This window comes from Temnothorax longispinosus, chromosome 1, assembly GCF_030848805.1.
Source record: "Temnothorax longispinosus isolate EJ_2023e chromosome 1, Tlon_JGU_v1, whole genome shotgun sequence".
Taxonomy (NCBI): Eukaryota; Metazoa; Arthropoda; class Insecta; order Hymenoptera; family Formicidae; genus Temnothorax; species Temnothorax longispinosus.
Genome location: NC_092358.1, coordinates 8,778,348 through 8,795,867, shown reverse-complemented (window position 1 = coordinate 8,795,867; position 17,520 = coordinate 8,778,348). Strand labels below are relative to the sequence as shown.

The following is a 17,520-nucleotide window of genomic DNA, read 5'->3' as shown; positions in this document are numbered from 1 at the left end:
CGATTTCTCGCGCGAAAGACTTACCTGTTCCCGTAATTCCTATCTGTCGGTGTTACCCGACCCAGCGACGGGCGATCCAGCGGCGGTCCAGCGAAGGTCCAGAGGGGCGACGAATCCAGCGGTGCACTGCTGCAGTCCCAGAGACGATCCACAAAGCGAGGTCCAGCGATGATCCACAGTCCCAGCGGGCGGGCTTGAAGCAGGAAAGGAGGGAAGTAACGAGGTCCAGCGAAGGGTCAGTGAAAGATAATTATCTCTTTCTCGATTTCTCGTGAATAAAATCGAGTGGCGACCGATGATAAACGAATCTGATACAGAGTGTGTCGGTAACAACCCTCCGTCCGGTCACAATAGACAATGATAATAGACAAGAATAGACATGGTTATAGGTTATATTGCATTCATTACAATTAATCTTTTTTTGTAGGCTTTTATTTTTAGTTCCAATTGCACGATATTCTTCTTACATTTTCTTACATGCACGATGTTCTTACATGTTGTCCCTAGGTCATGCCGGTCTAATTTTGTGGATATGTATTGTGAAATTTTTGTACAAAGCAAATATTGTCGTCACGTATACCAAAAAATATTAATTTTTTTTCGTTTTCGATATAAATTCAATCACCATGACTTAGATTTTGATGCGCACTTTAACTTTGGAGAAGGATTTTTAAATCCATAAAGCCAATAAAAAGATATGCGTTAAGAAAAAAATCGGTATTACAGACGGCTTTAGGATCACCTTAAACTTCCGGATTTGGAAATTCTATTTTTTAGGCATCTTGTGAAATATTGATCTTCACTGCACGTTCGATACGATAACTATAAATAATTATACAATTTTTTAATAGAACATTTTTTGAAAGGTATAAACTTTATCTATACCTTTGTCCAATAGCAAATAGTTCTATTCATAACTCGAATGTTTGTGGCCATTTTATATATTCATTTCATACCTAGAAATTTTGAACATTCCAAAAATAAGCTGAAGATATCCAAGAAGCATTGTTCCTGTTGCTATTGTTGCAGCCGATCCTATGCAAAATGCTACGTTTGTATGTAATAGGATTTAAAAGAAATATTTTTCTTGATCGACAAAATATTCTGTTACGAATTGCATTCGACGTGGTTGAGATATATTTACTGATAAAGCAACGTCAAACATATTCATCAAACATTGAACGATAATTAAAAGTATAAGGTATTCCGCAAACCCCAACTGCTAAAAAGCGTAATTGTTATTTAAATTTTTGCTATTTGGTTTTTCAAAATTGTTTTATGTGTGTCATATATCATAAACATGTAGGTATTTTAAAATATAACATATCTTATTTTACCATGACTATAATCAATTTCTACGGCACAATTGGTAGCTATATGTATTTAATAGCTATTTACACATTTTATTTGTCTTATAAACATTTACTACTAATTGCTTTAAATACGTATAATAAATACTTTTTAAACTACACATATGTATAATATATATATATGGGACGTTTCACATCAACCGGATCACTTGTCTGCCCAAAATTTGAAGCGACCTACAAAGACGTTCGATAGCTCAAAAAATTAGTCTTTTTAGTACTTTCAAAAGTCATGTGTCCCGTTTTGAAATCCAAGATGGCTGATCCAATATGGCGGCTGAAAGCCTGAAAATTGGAGAAAAATCTACATAATTTAACGTAATCATGTTTTTAAATATTGATTCGGTTGTGAAATGGTTCGGTAAGGAGTTTTCACAACACCTCCACGGAAAGTTCGACTTTCCATTTTCCATGCCTGTAGAGAGGGGCGAAAGTGGCCAATTTCACGCCAGGATGGCATTAGCGGGACGAAAGTAACCACTTTCCTCCCTAGGGCGGAAAGTGGTTACTTTCGTCCTGCTATTCCGTCCTGGCGTGAAATGGCCACTCTCGCCTTTCTCTAGGCATGGAGGTCGAACTTTCCGTAAAGATATTGTGAAAAATATCGTGTGCACCTCTGTGCACCTCGGGGCGAAAGCTTTTTCAGACTCGTGTGATTTGTCGCCCTCGCCTTCGGCTCGGGCGGCAAACTTCACACTCGTCTGAAAAACGCTACTTTCGCCCTTTGGTGCACAATATACTGTTTCAGTGTCTGTGATGTTGAATCTGGGAGCTAGTTGAAGTTTGGAACGTTCCTGGAGCGATTGAAGTTTGGAACGTTCCTGGATTTTTAAAAAATGATTTGTTCCATTTCTCCTTTGGCACAGAGACATTTCTGAGTGATAAATACGAAATACATAAGAGACCGAACCGATACACCCTGCGGAAGACACCCTTATACTCAAAAACCTACCCCCCGACCACTTTAAATATTCTGGCTACGCTGAAAACGATTTGTCCCATTTCTCCTTCGGCACAGAGCAACTACTAAATGCCACACACAAAATACATAAAAGACCGAACCGATACACCCTGCGGAAGACACCCTTATACTAAAAAAACCTACCCCCGGATCACTTTAAATATTCTGGCTACGCTCAAAACGATTTGTCCCATTGCTCTTGTGCGGAGAAAACTGGGCTCCGTCTTTCGGAAAGAGACGTTAAGCCGTTGGTCCAAAAGGTTAAAGTGAGAGGAGAAGGATAGTATTGGTAGTAGGTTGCAAACTCTACGGGGATATGCAATAAATTATGAATTTTACAGGAAATTTATAAGTTGCTTTGTGCCAAAGAAGAAATGGGACAAATCGTTTTCAGCGTAACCAGAATATTTAAAGTGGTTTGGGGGTAGGTTTTTTGAGTATAAGGGTGTCTTCCGCAGGGTGTATCGGTTCGGTCTCTTATGTATTTTGTGTGTGGCATTTAGTAGTTGCTCTGTGCCGAAGGAGAAATGGAACAAATCATTTATAAAAAATCCAGGAACGTTCCAAACTTCAATCGCTCCAGGAACGTTCCAAACTTCAACTAGCTCCCAGATTCAACATCACAGACACTGAAAACTTCTTACCAAACCATTTCAAAACCGAATCAATATTTAAAAACATGATTACGTTAAATTATGTAGATTTTTCTCCAATTTTCAGGCTTTCAGCCGCCATATTGAATCAGCCATCTTGGATTTCAAAACGGGACACATGACTTTCAAAAGTACTAGTAAAGACTAATTTTTTGAGCTATCGAACGTTTTTGTAGGTTGCTTCAAATTTTGGGCAGACAAGTGATCCGGTTGAAACATCCCATATATATATGCAAAGAAATTATGAGAACAAGCATAATTTTGTAATATATTAAAACTCATTTTCTTCCACTAATATTTTAACGATGTAGAGGTATAAAAAACGTAATCGCATAAAAAAATATTGCTTTACCCGTAAGTATGTACAGCTGTGTAATGTTTCGCATTGTAGCCATATTTTTTTATGATCGCAATTTCTCTTTCATCCTTTAATTCGTCATATATATGTTGAAGTTCCATCAGTAAGTTTTTTACCTATTATTCCAGCAACATATTCTTATATTGTCTTTGTATACATCAGAATATATTTCGCGTATAAATATTTATTTGGTTGTAAAGCTTTATTTTACGGCTATGTCATATATTCGCTATGTCATAACTTACAGTTTTGATTTAATACAGAACGAATTGTAGTGTATCAAGTAAACAGTAAAGAAAGATGCGGAAGACACAACCTTGATGGCAACGAGATCAAGAGTACATCTTAAAGTTATAAGTGACGTTAGCTGCACACAATGAATAATTTTATTTAATTTTGTCACATTCCAGTTTTTACAACAAAAATTTAATTTTTGTTACCAATGTATTGCTTGGTATCCCATTGATCTAATATTCTTGCATATTAATAAAAGATTGAGAAAACTTCAGTCAGATTCGGAATGTTCACAACAAAGAAGAAGTTTTATTGTTATACCATATTTAAAATCCATTTCTGAAATCATCACCTCAGCAGTCAATAAATCAGAAAATTCGGTGGGATACCGCATTCTAAGCAAACTTAATAGCATCATTAAGGTCGAGAAAAATAAGAACGCCCATTTTTCCAATAATAACGTAATATACAAGATTTGTTACAAGAATTGTGATGCCTCTTATGTCGGTCAGATTAAGAGGCAATTACATACTAGATTAAAGGAACATAAAGGCAATATTAAATTGGATGAGTCTAAACATTCGGTTGTCTCAGAACATATTACCAAATTTAATCATTCATTTGATTGGGACAATGTTTGCATCTTGGAAACTGAGCATAATTACAAAAAAAAGATTGACCGCAGAAATGATACACATTAATGAGAAGCCAAATGGTATAAATTTAAACAAGGATGCGGAATTATTGAACGATGCCTATTTTGATATTTTGAACTTGTTATCATAAATGCTCGTTAATAACAATCAGTATTGTTTGCCGTGCCCTACTTGTGACGCGATCATTGTCTCGGTCGTCTGTAGTTCTTCGCGATGAGCACACACTGTTAAAAGACGATGGAAGGATTTCACCTTCGTTCTTGTTGCACTGATCGCTTATGTGAGTCCGTTTATGAGTCTAAACTTAATACTTAAATTCATGTTTGTCTTACGGAATTTCTAACTTTCCATATAGTTGCCACTAAAACGGCCTGGTGACAAAGGTCTTACGATTGCATGGGTTTTATGGACACACATAAGTCATGTAACGAGGGAAACGACCAATTCGTCTGCTTGTAATTTGACGAATACCTGACACTATTTTCTTCCGACTTCACTATATGACTAATCGTTCTTATACACGAGAGAGATCTGATTAATGTAAATTGTAGCGTTGGATCGAATCTGATTCTTTGTTTGTAAAATGAGTCGAGATATTGTAATGCGTTATTCTTTATACGTTTTTATTGTTCTGCAGAAGGCCAAGTAAGGCTTGAAACGTAAACACTACTGTATATCGTTATTGAAATATTAAATATATTTTTTTAACATCTGTTAATTGCTCGAATTTTGGCCGTTTTAAACTACTTAGCTGTTGCTTTGTCGAACGAAATTCCATTGTTATTTGTTATTCAATTTTATTTATAAATATAACTCTAAGTATGTACTCTGTAGTAATTACAATGTATTTAATATAAAAAGTTGAACTGAACAGTATAGATTGAAATCAATTGTGCTGCAAATCTTCTCTTCTTATACATTTCTTGTTTTAAATCACGTCATTTTAACACGATTGAGTGTATTAACTTTTAATTTAATACGATTAAACATGTTAAATAACGTAATTTAACACATAAAGAAACATGTAAGAAAAGCTTCAATCAAATGTTATTTCTAGACGTGTTATTTTTATGCGTGTAAAAATAACACATTTTCTGTAAAAATAACACACTTGAATTTGTAATGCGGTTGAGATCAATTGATATTATGAGTACAATGTCAATATATTGTTCTCTTACCTGAAATATAATACTCGTTGTCAGAATACTGGAGAGGAAAATGAACTGAAATCGAGTGAGTTTGGATTGTTGATGAGGCCACAAACCGATAGCTAGCAATAGGATTTTATTGAGACCGAAATACTGAACTTCCAGACGGATCATCTCCCTATGCGCTCCAAAACATTACTGCGAAGACGTCGACGACCGACGGTGTGCTCATCCCCTCCTTTTTTCACTAATCGGTTAAATTATTCCATATCGTTTTTTTCTTACGTAAATTTCAACGTAAATTCCGTAATTGACTGTAATGCACAGTTGAGCAAGTCCACCGTGAGATCGGAACACATTCGATTCAACAAAATTCTGAGTAAGATGCGTACCATTCTTTATAACATAATTTATGTGATCGATTTGTTGTTTAAAGTAATTTGACAAATGTGTCTTTCCCATGAAAAACTGAACTATATCTAGAAAAGCTACGCAGGCGCATTTCCTCCTTTTCAGTTTTAAAACTTTATTCAAGTACGAGCATTCGTGAAACACACTTCGTCTTCGAAAGAAAACTATCAAAAACGCATACATCTTCTTTGCTGAAAAAGTGTAGTAAGATTTAATATTAATTTCTATAACATTACAAAACATAAATAATTTCCACAAAAAACAATAAAATTCCAATCTCAAATAAACGGATATTACTAATGTAAAAAAAAACATATGCCAAGTATATAAAATAATACAAAATTTGTATATTATTAATTTTTACAAAAAGTAGTAAAATCCTAACAAAAAGTCTTTACAAAAAAAAATACACCAAGTACATAACAAATCAACGTATATAGGTATGTAGATTTTGGAAACTTAGATGTCTAAAATTAACTTCGTTCATCAAAAATAGACGTAAGATCAATGCCATGCAATTAACCAAGTACATAACATATAGTATTAATGTTATAATCTGAATTACAATTTTTAGTACTGCTATTTATATATTAAGTAAGAAGTACTTAGCTCTCTTATTTACATTTTGTTATATTAATTCGTTAGTTTTCTGCATGTATATTAATAATAAACACTGAGATATCCAGGTGAGAAATTAAGGAAAAACTTAACATTGAGATATACTAACATTAACATAATTTACTATTTTGAAGCTGATATACTAATACTTAACATTGCTTAGACAAATATACCATCAATCAAGAGAAAAGAGGAGAGATATATAGATTTCCATCCACTGCTTTTCCGTCAAATACATCTCTGTGCTCACGAAGAGATGATTTGTCTCGAAACTCAACATTTTAACGTCAATCGAATCCTGCTGCTTGCCGTTGGTTTGTGGCCTTACCAACGATCGCGAGTCGTTGAACTTCAGTTCATTTTACTTCTTGGCATTCTGATAACTTTCATTATATTTCAAGTATGTTAAGATTTTAATATTATTATTATGAAATAAGCCACCAAATATTGTATAATATAACAAAGCCTTATTTTAATTACGTTAATCAAATTTCAAATTATATTAAATAATATTTTATTTTATTAAAATAATATTATTGTGATACAATTATATCCGAATATTAATTACTTGCTCTTTTTACTAATTTATTGTACCTAGTATACAGAGTAACGGAGAATAAAGAAATTACAGTTTGCTAATCAGATAATCTACTGTTGCTTTTTTGACGTGGCTGATTTAATTACTAAAAATTATTTCTTGCAGTTTACCACATTCTTGACGTCAAAATGTACTCCAGAACATGTTCTCAAAATTATTTCTACCACATTTTTCTTTACATGCTATGTGATCAAATATAATTCGTTTTGGATTAACGCCGATATTGTAAGAGTGTTATCAATCACATTTGCATTAGCGATAAACAGAATTTTCGAATGTAAAATTGTCGGATTTTTATATTCCTTACCTATTAGAATTAAAAATCCAGTTATTCTTAATTTCCTTTCAGTTCTTCATGATTTGAAGGACTCTACTTTTATTATAATTATAATGTAAAGAGTATTTAAAAAAATAACATAAATAATTTTGTCCTAATCAACAATGCAGAAGTTTGACTATAAGCATTTTGAAAGAAGCATGACCATTTTTGGTGATTCCTGAGCCCTTTTCTTTACGGTTCAAATATTATTTGTCATAAAGTCCTGATCCAATGCTATGCGAGTTTTTCTGCAGAATATGTAAAAAAGGCCCTATTAGATTTGTTAGGAAACACGATCTTTGCATCGTTTTCAATTTGATTTACAATATTTCTTTTATATTATCCTATAGATATAAATCCCAGTAAGGCCTCCATTGAATTCTATCAACTGCATAATGGTGCTTGTTGCATGCTTCTCTTGATTCGGCTAAGTTCTTGGATGTCTTATATTATTTTGCAGTCATGTCAAAGAAAAACAAAAAGATATTTTGGATTTTTGTGACGAATCTTCTGTAGTAATGTCCTCCTTTGGAGCCATACTTGAAGGGGAAATAAAACGAGCGTGTGATACATGTACTCAACTGTCCGTGCATGTTCAACTTGAAACAGGATATTGTGCTGAACACGTTAGAGCAGACTGCACGTATAAACTAAAACTAATAGCGTTTGCTACTGGGAAAACTAGTGTAACACTCGTGCACGCTAATGCACACATATTTTCAGTGTTTAATGTTCTACCGCGTTTAACTTGACAAATTTTTGTCAATAGAACATTACACACTGAAAATATGTAAACTGATTTTCACATTAGAGCAATAAAATTACACTTAGTGTGCACCAGTGTTGCACTCGTTTTCTCAATAGAAAACTCTATAAGTGTGTGTATTTATGTTGATCGCGCGCGCGCATTTAAAAATATAATCTACTGACAGGAGATAATGATCCCGTTCAAATTCGACACGCTATTATGGAAGTACAAAGTACTTGGTTTATATCTTAATCGGATAAAAACCGAATAAAGCCGCAGATGCTATAATAGGATAGTACTGTCATTGTAAAAATAGTCTTCGCACAGTGGATTATTGCGTCCACGTTATAACAGTGTCATGGTGTTCGGAATATGGTAGACATTTTTTGCCTATTTCACTCCCAACAAGCTTCTTGGATGACATGACTGCAAACGTAAAAAGTAGTGATTTGAGTGATGGGTACGAAAATAGTGTCCTATACTCAAGCTATATTCTAATGTTCCTTTCCTGCATTAGCTGCAAATTTAAGCTACTGGTTACGTTAATCTTCTAACATAAACTTTTGAGTAAACCTTATTTTATTTGTCTAGAAAAGGGCCCAGAGTCACCCTCCTTTACAAAAAATAAAAAAAAAATTGGCATAATATTATTGACAGATAAAGAGTTCGCTGGATCGGCTTCAAGATGTATGTAACGAGCTAAGAGATGAGAAAGAAATCGCTATTCTGAAAAAATACGGAAACAAGGCGAAACGTTACACAACTGCAATTATACGTAAGACATGATAGTCGAGTCTTCTGTATATTTAAAAATTAATTTAAACATAATCATAAACACTTTTTTTTTAAGACTAAACAAGATTCTGCCTATCCTCAATATAAAAAATTAAAAGGCGACTGAATGTTTGATACACACACACACACACACACACACACACACACACACACACACACACACACGCACGCACGCACGCACGCACGCGCGCGCGCACGTGTGTGTGTGGGTGTGGGTGTGGGTATGTGTGGGTGTGTGTGTGTGTATGGGTGTGTGTGTATGTGAGTGTGTGTGTTTGTGTATGTTTAATTTTACAAAATTTCTTTCAGTGATTGGTACATATGGCGTAGGTACATTAACTGCTATGCATATTTGGACGTACATTCAACACATTGGTCTGCCTAAAAACGAGTCTCGATTAAATCCTTCAGAGTATTTCATGACAGAATACTTTATTGATCAAGAAAAATATTTCTACTTAATCACGTTGCATGTATTAACAACTATTTACATAGGGGCTGTCTCAATGATGGCGACAGGAACTATGCTCGTTGCATATCTTCAACATATCTGCGGAATATTTGGTATCGCCAGGTGAGTAAATGAATGCTAGAATATAATCGAAAACAATATTTGTGTGTTATCTCAAAACAAAATAAAATTAATTAAAGGAATAAAATTATTTTTTTACAGTTATCGAATCGAACAAGCAATCAATATTTTACAAAAAAACATCCTAAAGAGTGAGGACATGGTTTATAAGGAGATTACTTATGCCGTAGATATTCATCGCAAGGCTATGGAGTTAGTATATATTTAATAAAGAGCATTAAATACTAATATAATTACACGAATTTTCTTGTACTTGAAGGTTCACGGATTTTTTAATATCAAATTTTGAGGGATCATTCTTCTTCTTGATAGCAATCGGCGTGACTTGTCTTAGCCTTAATCTTTTTCGGGTAAAATATTTAATCGTAATTTCATGATATTAGAATTTTATGAATAAGTCAAGAAAATAAAAAGAAGTAGCTAAACGCTTTTCTGTCTGTAATATATTTATTGAAAACGATAATTCACAAAAATAACGGTTACCTTATTTTTAAGATACTGTAATTGCTGATTATATGTATAAGCTAATTAAATAAATTAGCAATAACTAAATAAAAACTTAATATTAAAACTTTTAATTCTCAATTATTTTCAATAATTCAATATTCTGATCCGATGACATATCATAATCTATTGAAATTTTATCATGCAATATATATAGAACATAATATGATTCAATCGTGCGTAAAAAGTCGATAGCAAATGCTTAATGGACGTATCACATTTTTTAGCTTGCGTCATATAGTGATGAAATTGACAAACTTCTTATACCTTTTATAATAATAAACATCCTCTACGTGTACTTGTTCTTAGCCAACCATACTGCGCAAGAAATTACGGATCACAACGAATATCTATTTGCCACAGTGTAAGAAATATTTCCATCATTTTGTCATACAAGAGTACTCGTTTTGTAATAGAAATCTAAATTATAAAAAATATTACAGTAAAAGTATTAATACGATTCGTCGAACAAATACATTTATTATTACCAAATATTTGTGTCTTATTAGAACTAGCAATTGTTATTATTTTGTAGATACAACGTTCAGTGGTACACAGCTCCGTTACATATACAGAAAATAATATTGTTTCTACTGCAAAGAGGCACGAAACCTTTTTATATAAATCTCGGTGGAATATTTGTGGCGTCTCTAGAAAGTGCGGCTATGGTAAGAAACATGTATCATATGTTGTATTTTATAGTAAGTTCTTCTATTATCTCTGAGAATATTATTTAATCGATAATAACATTAACAATGATTTTAACCCGTAGTGGTCACATCTCTTAAAAATAACGTAGTGGTCACACTGGGTCCAATGGATTCCACGCAGAAAAACAGTTGCCATTTGCGTTCTTTTTGATGTATCGACTCAAATTTTAAACTGGAATTTAGTTTAAGACTTCCTCTTTATAATCCAATAATTTTTTTTCTCCTTTTTTAAATTTTTTTATGTTGAAAAAACGCAAGAAAATTTTTTTTCGAGAAATTTAACTTTTTTCACAAAAATATTCATCAAAATTTCAATTTTTGAGATAGAGCAAAAAAACTTCCTGCGTTTTACTCTCAAAATACCTTTAAGAAAAAAATAGCCTGGGGTCCACTGGACCCAGTGTAACCACTACGGTTTAAAATATTCTATTGCTATTTTAGCCGAATCACGCTTTACATCACATAAATCATACAAAAACGTATATTTCCAATATAATAATTATTATTTACAAAATGTTAACTAACAGCTCAGTACAACTAGAAAATAGAATAAAAGATAAAGGAAATTACAAAATTACTATTGTATTTTTTGTTTTATCATGTCAATAATATTATAAAATTGATAATTAACTTTTACTTCAAAACGTCGTAATTTGATCATCATATACATGATGATAAAAAAAATCGATTATCTAAACGTATTGTCCCCAAATGTTTGGTTAAAGTTCTATTATATTTTTAATATTACTTATTAAAAAATAAGGCAAAGATATATTTTATTACAGCTGATGAGTACTTCAATATCCTATTTTACTGTTCTCTATTCTACGAGGGAGAATTAAGAGTATAAATTAATGACGATAAAATAAAATTAGTTTTAATTTGGAAGCGAGAAAATGAAAAGGGGACGGTAAAGTTGTTTGAAATAAATATTGGGACTATTTTGATCTCGCATTTTAGGTAATCTGTGTTGAAGTATTAGTAATTCTGTGAAGGGAGAATATTATTATTTAAGTGAGAAATCGGAATTCTACATTGTAAAAATTGCAGAATGTTGAAAACGTTGCGTACAATAAAACATTTTTATTATTCAGACTTTATGTAATTATAAAAAGTTTTCTGTTTGTAAATGCAATAAAATTTTGAATGGTTCCATTATTAAATAAAATGTAAAAGAAATTTACTTTATTAGTTTTTTTCTTATAACGCAATCAACTGATACTTTATTTAATTTTTAATGATGTTTCGTAGTATATATTTCCGATATGTAATTATCTCAAGTAAGAGTGAAATCTCACTCTATCGGCCGAATTTTCACTCTGAGAAATTTAGAGAGTAAAAAATAGCACATGAGCAACATATCCCTGGAGCCACACAGTCCCAATCTTCCGTATGGAGAAAGCCCAATAAAATAACTCGCATCTGCACGACAAATAACTGTTGGGAACAATGGACTATTTAATGAAAACAATATTGATTATTTACGGAACAGAAACTTCTATCTGTGACACTATATCTCTATATGTAAATAATGTTATCGAAATGTAATATGTATTAGAGGTTATCCCTCAAACAAGTGTATATAAATTTTGCTTTTAAAATCGTTTAGATTAAAGATGCGCATACGAATAAGAGTACACACTCAATAAACTTTTGCCTGTAACAAACATTTATTTAAAAACAAAACATAATTCTTTTACATATAAGCAAGTCAAGTAACTTTCAGAGATAATAATAATAAATAATTTTATATACTAATATAAAACAATTTGTATTAAGAAAAGTATACAAATCTGTAAATGCATACATTTATCCGATAAAGTGTTTAACATAACTCATGATGTTAGGTAAGTACACAATAAAGGATTTAACAGTAACTCTTTCATAACCGGAATAAGCCACATGACATCTTTGAATGCAAATTCCACAAAATGTAGTCATTTTCAAAATTTTTATTGCATCTTGGACAAACAATTTTATTTGAAGATGTCAAAGACATTTTATCAATGTTTCTTTCTTCCATCGAGGAAATATACTCTTTCTCTGCTGCCTTTTTTTATTTTCTTGCTTTACTTTCTTTTATTTGGTAACTTATTTATAAAGAAGGAAATGATGTAATTTCTGACTTCTTTGACGAGGTTTTTTAGTTTCTAAATTTTATTTTGGTAGCCGACTTATATCAGAAACAGTACCATCAAAAGGTTTATATTTTTATTATCATTAGAATCACTTGATTCTTTCTATCAATTTCAGATTAAGTAACGGCTTTCAAATTCACATGCGAATTAGGGCATGTATTTTGCGATCTGAAATCGTGCTTTTCAGCACGATCAATCATTTCTGTCGGTGCAAAGCTGTCATCATTAATCTATATGTACATAATGAAACATTATATATTCTAATATATCATTAGACTCGTAAAAATGTCAAAAAATTAATAGACGGCGATACGAGTCAGGCGCAGTACGTGGTGCGCAAGTAAAGAAATTAATAGTTACAGAAGTAACGAATTACAATGTATATATATACATATATTCCAACTTAATAAACTGCGCGCCGATTTATTTGTCAGACTTGAAACACAGCTATCGTTGGAACATTAATACCCTTTCCTCCCCGGAATTAAATTTACACGATTTAATTATTTAAAAAACTGTAAAGAAATTATTGCGAGTCTAATGATATATTTGAATTTACGCAGTCTGAAACATGAGTTTGTTAAACTTATTAACCGGTTATTGCGATAAATATTACCACATTATTATTTTTTTGCAATAATTTCTTTACAGTTTTTTAAATAATTAAATCGTGTAGATTCAATTCCGGGGAGGGAAGGGTATTAATGTTTGAACGATAGCTGTGTTTCAAGTCCGACAAATAATCGGTGAGCAGTTTAAAGTTGGAATATATGTATATATATATATATATATATATATATATATATATATATATGTAGGTCCGGAAGTATGTTCCGGGACTTTTATTTTTTTACATCGGTATATTCCAGGACATTTGGCAGTTTCCAGGACTGTACATTTCAAAAAACGTAAACAGTCCCGGAACATACCTCTAGACCTACATATATATATATATATACATTGTAATTAGTTACTTCTGTAACTATTAATTTCTTTACTTGTGCACCACGTACCGCGCCTGACTCGTATCGCCGTCTATTAATTTGTTATTGTATATTTTTTATTAAATTCCTGTATACACAATTCTTTTTATCGTATATTGCCACAAATATTCACATAGATGATCGACTAACTTATCTTGTTTAATACCACCTCTACTTAAACGAACTTGTAAAGCACGCCCACGAACCCATGTGGCACCTCGTTTAGCATGGAAAGTATATGCGTGAACTATTTCGACATATATATTAGTCATTTATGCTTTTTAATACTCAAAATAACTGCTACATTTCTCAAATTTTTTTGTCAATAACTTTTGAATAAAGAACGAGCGCGGGCTAAAACCTTCTGAAGGTCACTCAGGAGGGTGACCTTGACAACATATTAAAATATCAAGGTCCAAGGTGGCCCCCTCAATGTACACAATTACCAAAATTTTTTATGTTCTAGTTGCATCAAGAGGCTAAAACCCATAAGAACTCATCGATCGATAAATAGATTATTTTAGCATTATTTTTAGACAGATTGACTTAATGGAGAAAAATGGAGAAGACAAAAAAACAAAAGTTGTTTAACACCCTAATTATAATGACGAAGGTACCTTCACATGGTTTGTATAAAATTGGAAATAATGTAGAAATAAATTATATTTGTGTTTATTTATGTGTTCGTATTTTATTTTTATTCTTTTACACTATTAAAATATAGTACAATGTTTAGGATGATTATGAGGAAACTTGGATAGAGTAATAGCACGTTAACTTGCTTATAGGATGTTCATCGCACACTCCCTTATTTTTATTGCAAGTGCAATGCTTCCTTGTTTTCCTTTGCTTTCCATTCAAATCGCGGCAAACATAATAGCTGTCTACAACTACATGTCTAGCAAGCTGATTCTGTAACTTTAACGACAGTTTCGTTATCGTTATATCGTTGTTACGCAAATATTATACATGGTAAAAAAGCAGCGCAACGACAATATAACGATAACGAAACTGTCGTTAGAGTTACAAAATCAGCCCGCAGTTGAGTCACGTCTTTGGGCAGTAGAAGAACTTGCATATGCTAGGGAATATATTTCACGTCCAGGAACATTTTCTACAGACAAACGTATAAATGATTTTCCTAAGTAAGATATCGAGCGCGTGCTTCAATGTTTGTGCCACAGCGGAGATATAAGTACCTCGCTGTTTGTCACTTTTCAGAAAATGCACTATTCACTTTAAATTGTCATACTTCAGTGAAAAAAATTATGGCGTAATGATTAAAAGAACATTTTAAAGAAAATATTGTGCGCACAAATAAAATTGTGTGCACTAAGGGGAGAAAGCAGCGTTTTTCAGACGAGTGTGATGTTTGCCATTCTCCACTTCGGCTCGGGCGGTAATCACACGAGTCTGAAAAAACTTTCGATCCGTGGTGCACACAATATTTTTCACAACACTTTTACGGAAATGTTCGATTTTTTAATGCTTGTAGAGCGTGGTAAAAATGGCCAATTGCACGCCAGGGCTTACTTTCCTCCCTAGGGAAGAAAATTGATACTTTCTGCCCGCCATACGGATCTGACGGAGCAGAAAGTATCAATTTTCTTCTCTGGAAAGGAAAGTAAGCCCCGGCGTGCAATTGGTCACTTTCGCCCCGCTCTACAGGCATGGAAAGTCGGATTTTCCGTGGAGGTGTTGTAAAAAAAATAATTTTCCTACTATAATAAGATTTTGGTGCGCGTGCTTCAATGTTTGGGCTGCAAACACCGCAAAATTAATCGTAGGTCACTGGCGCTTTTTTATAATGTCATCGACACTGCAGCACTAGCAACGTACATCATGTACAGAGTGTTAAAAAAAGGTGGTATCAAATTTTAGGAGTATGTAGTACTCATAAGAAACCAAAAAGTCTTAAGAAACATTACTCCAAATTTATTTTTGAGTCATGAAGCATTTTTTGCTGTAATAAATAAAAATAAGTTTAATCTACAGCAGATGTTCGATGTGCTCTCCGTTCATTTCAACACATAATTTGACACGTTTTGTCATTGAAGATCGAACACATTCAAAAATTCCAGATTTAATTTGTATTTGTTAACAAGAGTTTTCAATTTTCTGTACCAGTTCATCCAATGTGTCAACTGATGTGGTGTACATCATACTCTTCAAATGTTCCGAGCGAGATAACCATTCAACTGAACCAACATATCCTATCCACTTTTCTTGAAAACAATTATCTGTCATACATGAAATGGATGTTAGTCATTTCAGAATTTGTGTAAAAATTAGTTATTTTTTAGAAGATTTCGTTTCAATACTGAACAATACAAGGGTAAGTAATCAATGTGCAATGATAATAGATGGCCATTAGCGAGCGCGTATCGTTCGTGGACAAACTGATACAGAGAATTGAAAACTGTCACGTCGATGTTACTGATTATTCCAAGGATTATTCGACGACCTTAGAAGTGAAGGATGAGCGTACGAGCGATTGCATGTAAGTAAATATGTTTATAAAATGCATACTCGTGAAATAAATGGAGAATACATCGAATGCTTCATAACTCAGAAATAAATTATTTTGGAGTACTACTGCTTATTAAAACTTTTTAGTTTTATTTCATAAGTACTACTTGTTTTTAAATTTCAATACTAACATTATTAAACAGTTTGTATAAAACATAATCCAAAATTCTTTTTAACAGATAAACACAGAAAATTCTCATGAGCTCCTGAACCCTGTAAATCTTATTTTACATTTATTTATTATAGGAATCAATAATCATGTCGATCTATATAGCACTGTAGGTATAATCTTTAAAGAGATTAAATATAAAGTATTAATAAGAATGTTGCAATGATTGTATGAATATTAAACGGAGAGAATGTAGACTTCAACACTGTCAAATTAATGGAAAAGAGATGTCGATAACAAAAGAATTGTTCAAAATTATTTCCGATATATTATTATTTTATTGATTGTAACGTGCATATTGATATGTTAAAACCAGCGTATTCAAAAACAAATAATTTATTATTATTGGTTTAAAACTAAATATAATCCTCTTTGGGAGCAAGTGGCGCAAATGTCAATAAATTTTAAAAAAGTAAGCATTAAGAATAGACATATGTTTAAAAATACATAATTATAATTATATATAATAAAATTATATTTGTTGGAGAAAACAAAATTATTTTCGCGATGACATTACCTGATATTATAAAAATATTAACATTAACATAATTTACTAATTTGAAACATGCCAATATTTGACCCTTTCGGTACGGAAAGTGATTATAGTCACTGTCCAATATACAGATCACTGCAGCCGAGCACTATAGTCACTGTTCACATGCTGCTCACTGCTCCCGAGCAACTTGAAATGTTAACTTGAAATGCTTCTGTTGATAAATTTTTTAAATTGTTTTTGTTATTGAGTTTTATTACATATATTAATTGAAGACATTGAACGTCGAGTGCCTAGCTCTCTCGGCCGAATCGCGTATATCGGCGGATCGATGCTTCGGCCACTGAAGGGCCGTTCGCGTCACTCCGTACCGAAAGGGTTCATATTGTTTAGATGAACATACCTTATGAGCGTTCACTACAGAATGAAGCACGCGGAACTGTGGTGCTCGAAGAGTGGCGATTGCGACTGCGCGACTTCTGTACGAAAGAAGTCCGCCTACGAACGTTCCTCCGTGAGAAAAAAACACCTGTTAA

General features: G+C 32.7%; 2 protein-coding genes across 6 annotated transcripts in view; one reads left to right on the top strand and one right to left on the bottom strand.

Moving 5' to 3' along the window:
- LOC139815425 (non-structural maintenance of chromosomes element 3 homolog) overlaps positions 1–17,519 on the bottom strand; it is a 233,773-nt gene extending 216,254 nt beyond the window's left edge. For all 3 annotated transcript variants that reach the window (XM_071782378.1, XM_071782417.1, XM_071782451.1), the window contains exons 1-2: positions 17,388–17,519; positions 25–193 (exon numbers count right to left, since the gene is read on the bottom strand). The gene's annotated coding sequence lies outside the window, so the exon portion shown is untranslated. The remainder of the gene's footprint in view (positions 1–24; positions 194–17,387) is intronic.
- Positions 5,731–11,849, top strand: LOC139815281 (uncharacterized). 3 transcript variants are annotated; one of them, XR_011732705.1, is made up of 10 exons: positions 5,731–5,992; positions 6,570–6,806; positions 7,110–7,229; positions 8,729–8,846; positions 9,176–9,440; positions 9,540–9,650; positions 9,718–9,808; positions 10,272–10,326; positions 10,498–10,630; positions 11,458–11,849. XR_011732705.1 is itself a non-coding variant. In XM_071782091.1 (10 exons), the coding sequence occupies exons 2-10, from the start codon at positions 6,663–6,665 to the stop codon at positions 11,512–11,514; spliced, it is 1,176 nt and encodes a 391-aa protein (XP_071638192.1). In that variant the 5' UTR covers positions 5,731–5,992; positions 6,570–6,662; the 3' UTR covers positions 11,515–11,849. The 3 variants fall into 3 exon arrangements, 2 of the variants coding, with proteins under 2 accessions (XP_071638192.1, XP_071638201.1); XM_071782091.1 differs by having other exon boundaries at positions 10,190–10,326; XM_071782100.1 differs by lacking the exon at positions 9,718–9,808.
- Position 17,520: the final 1 nt, after the last annotated feature.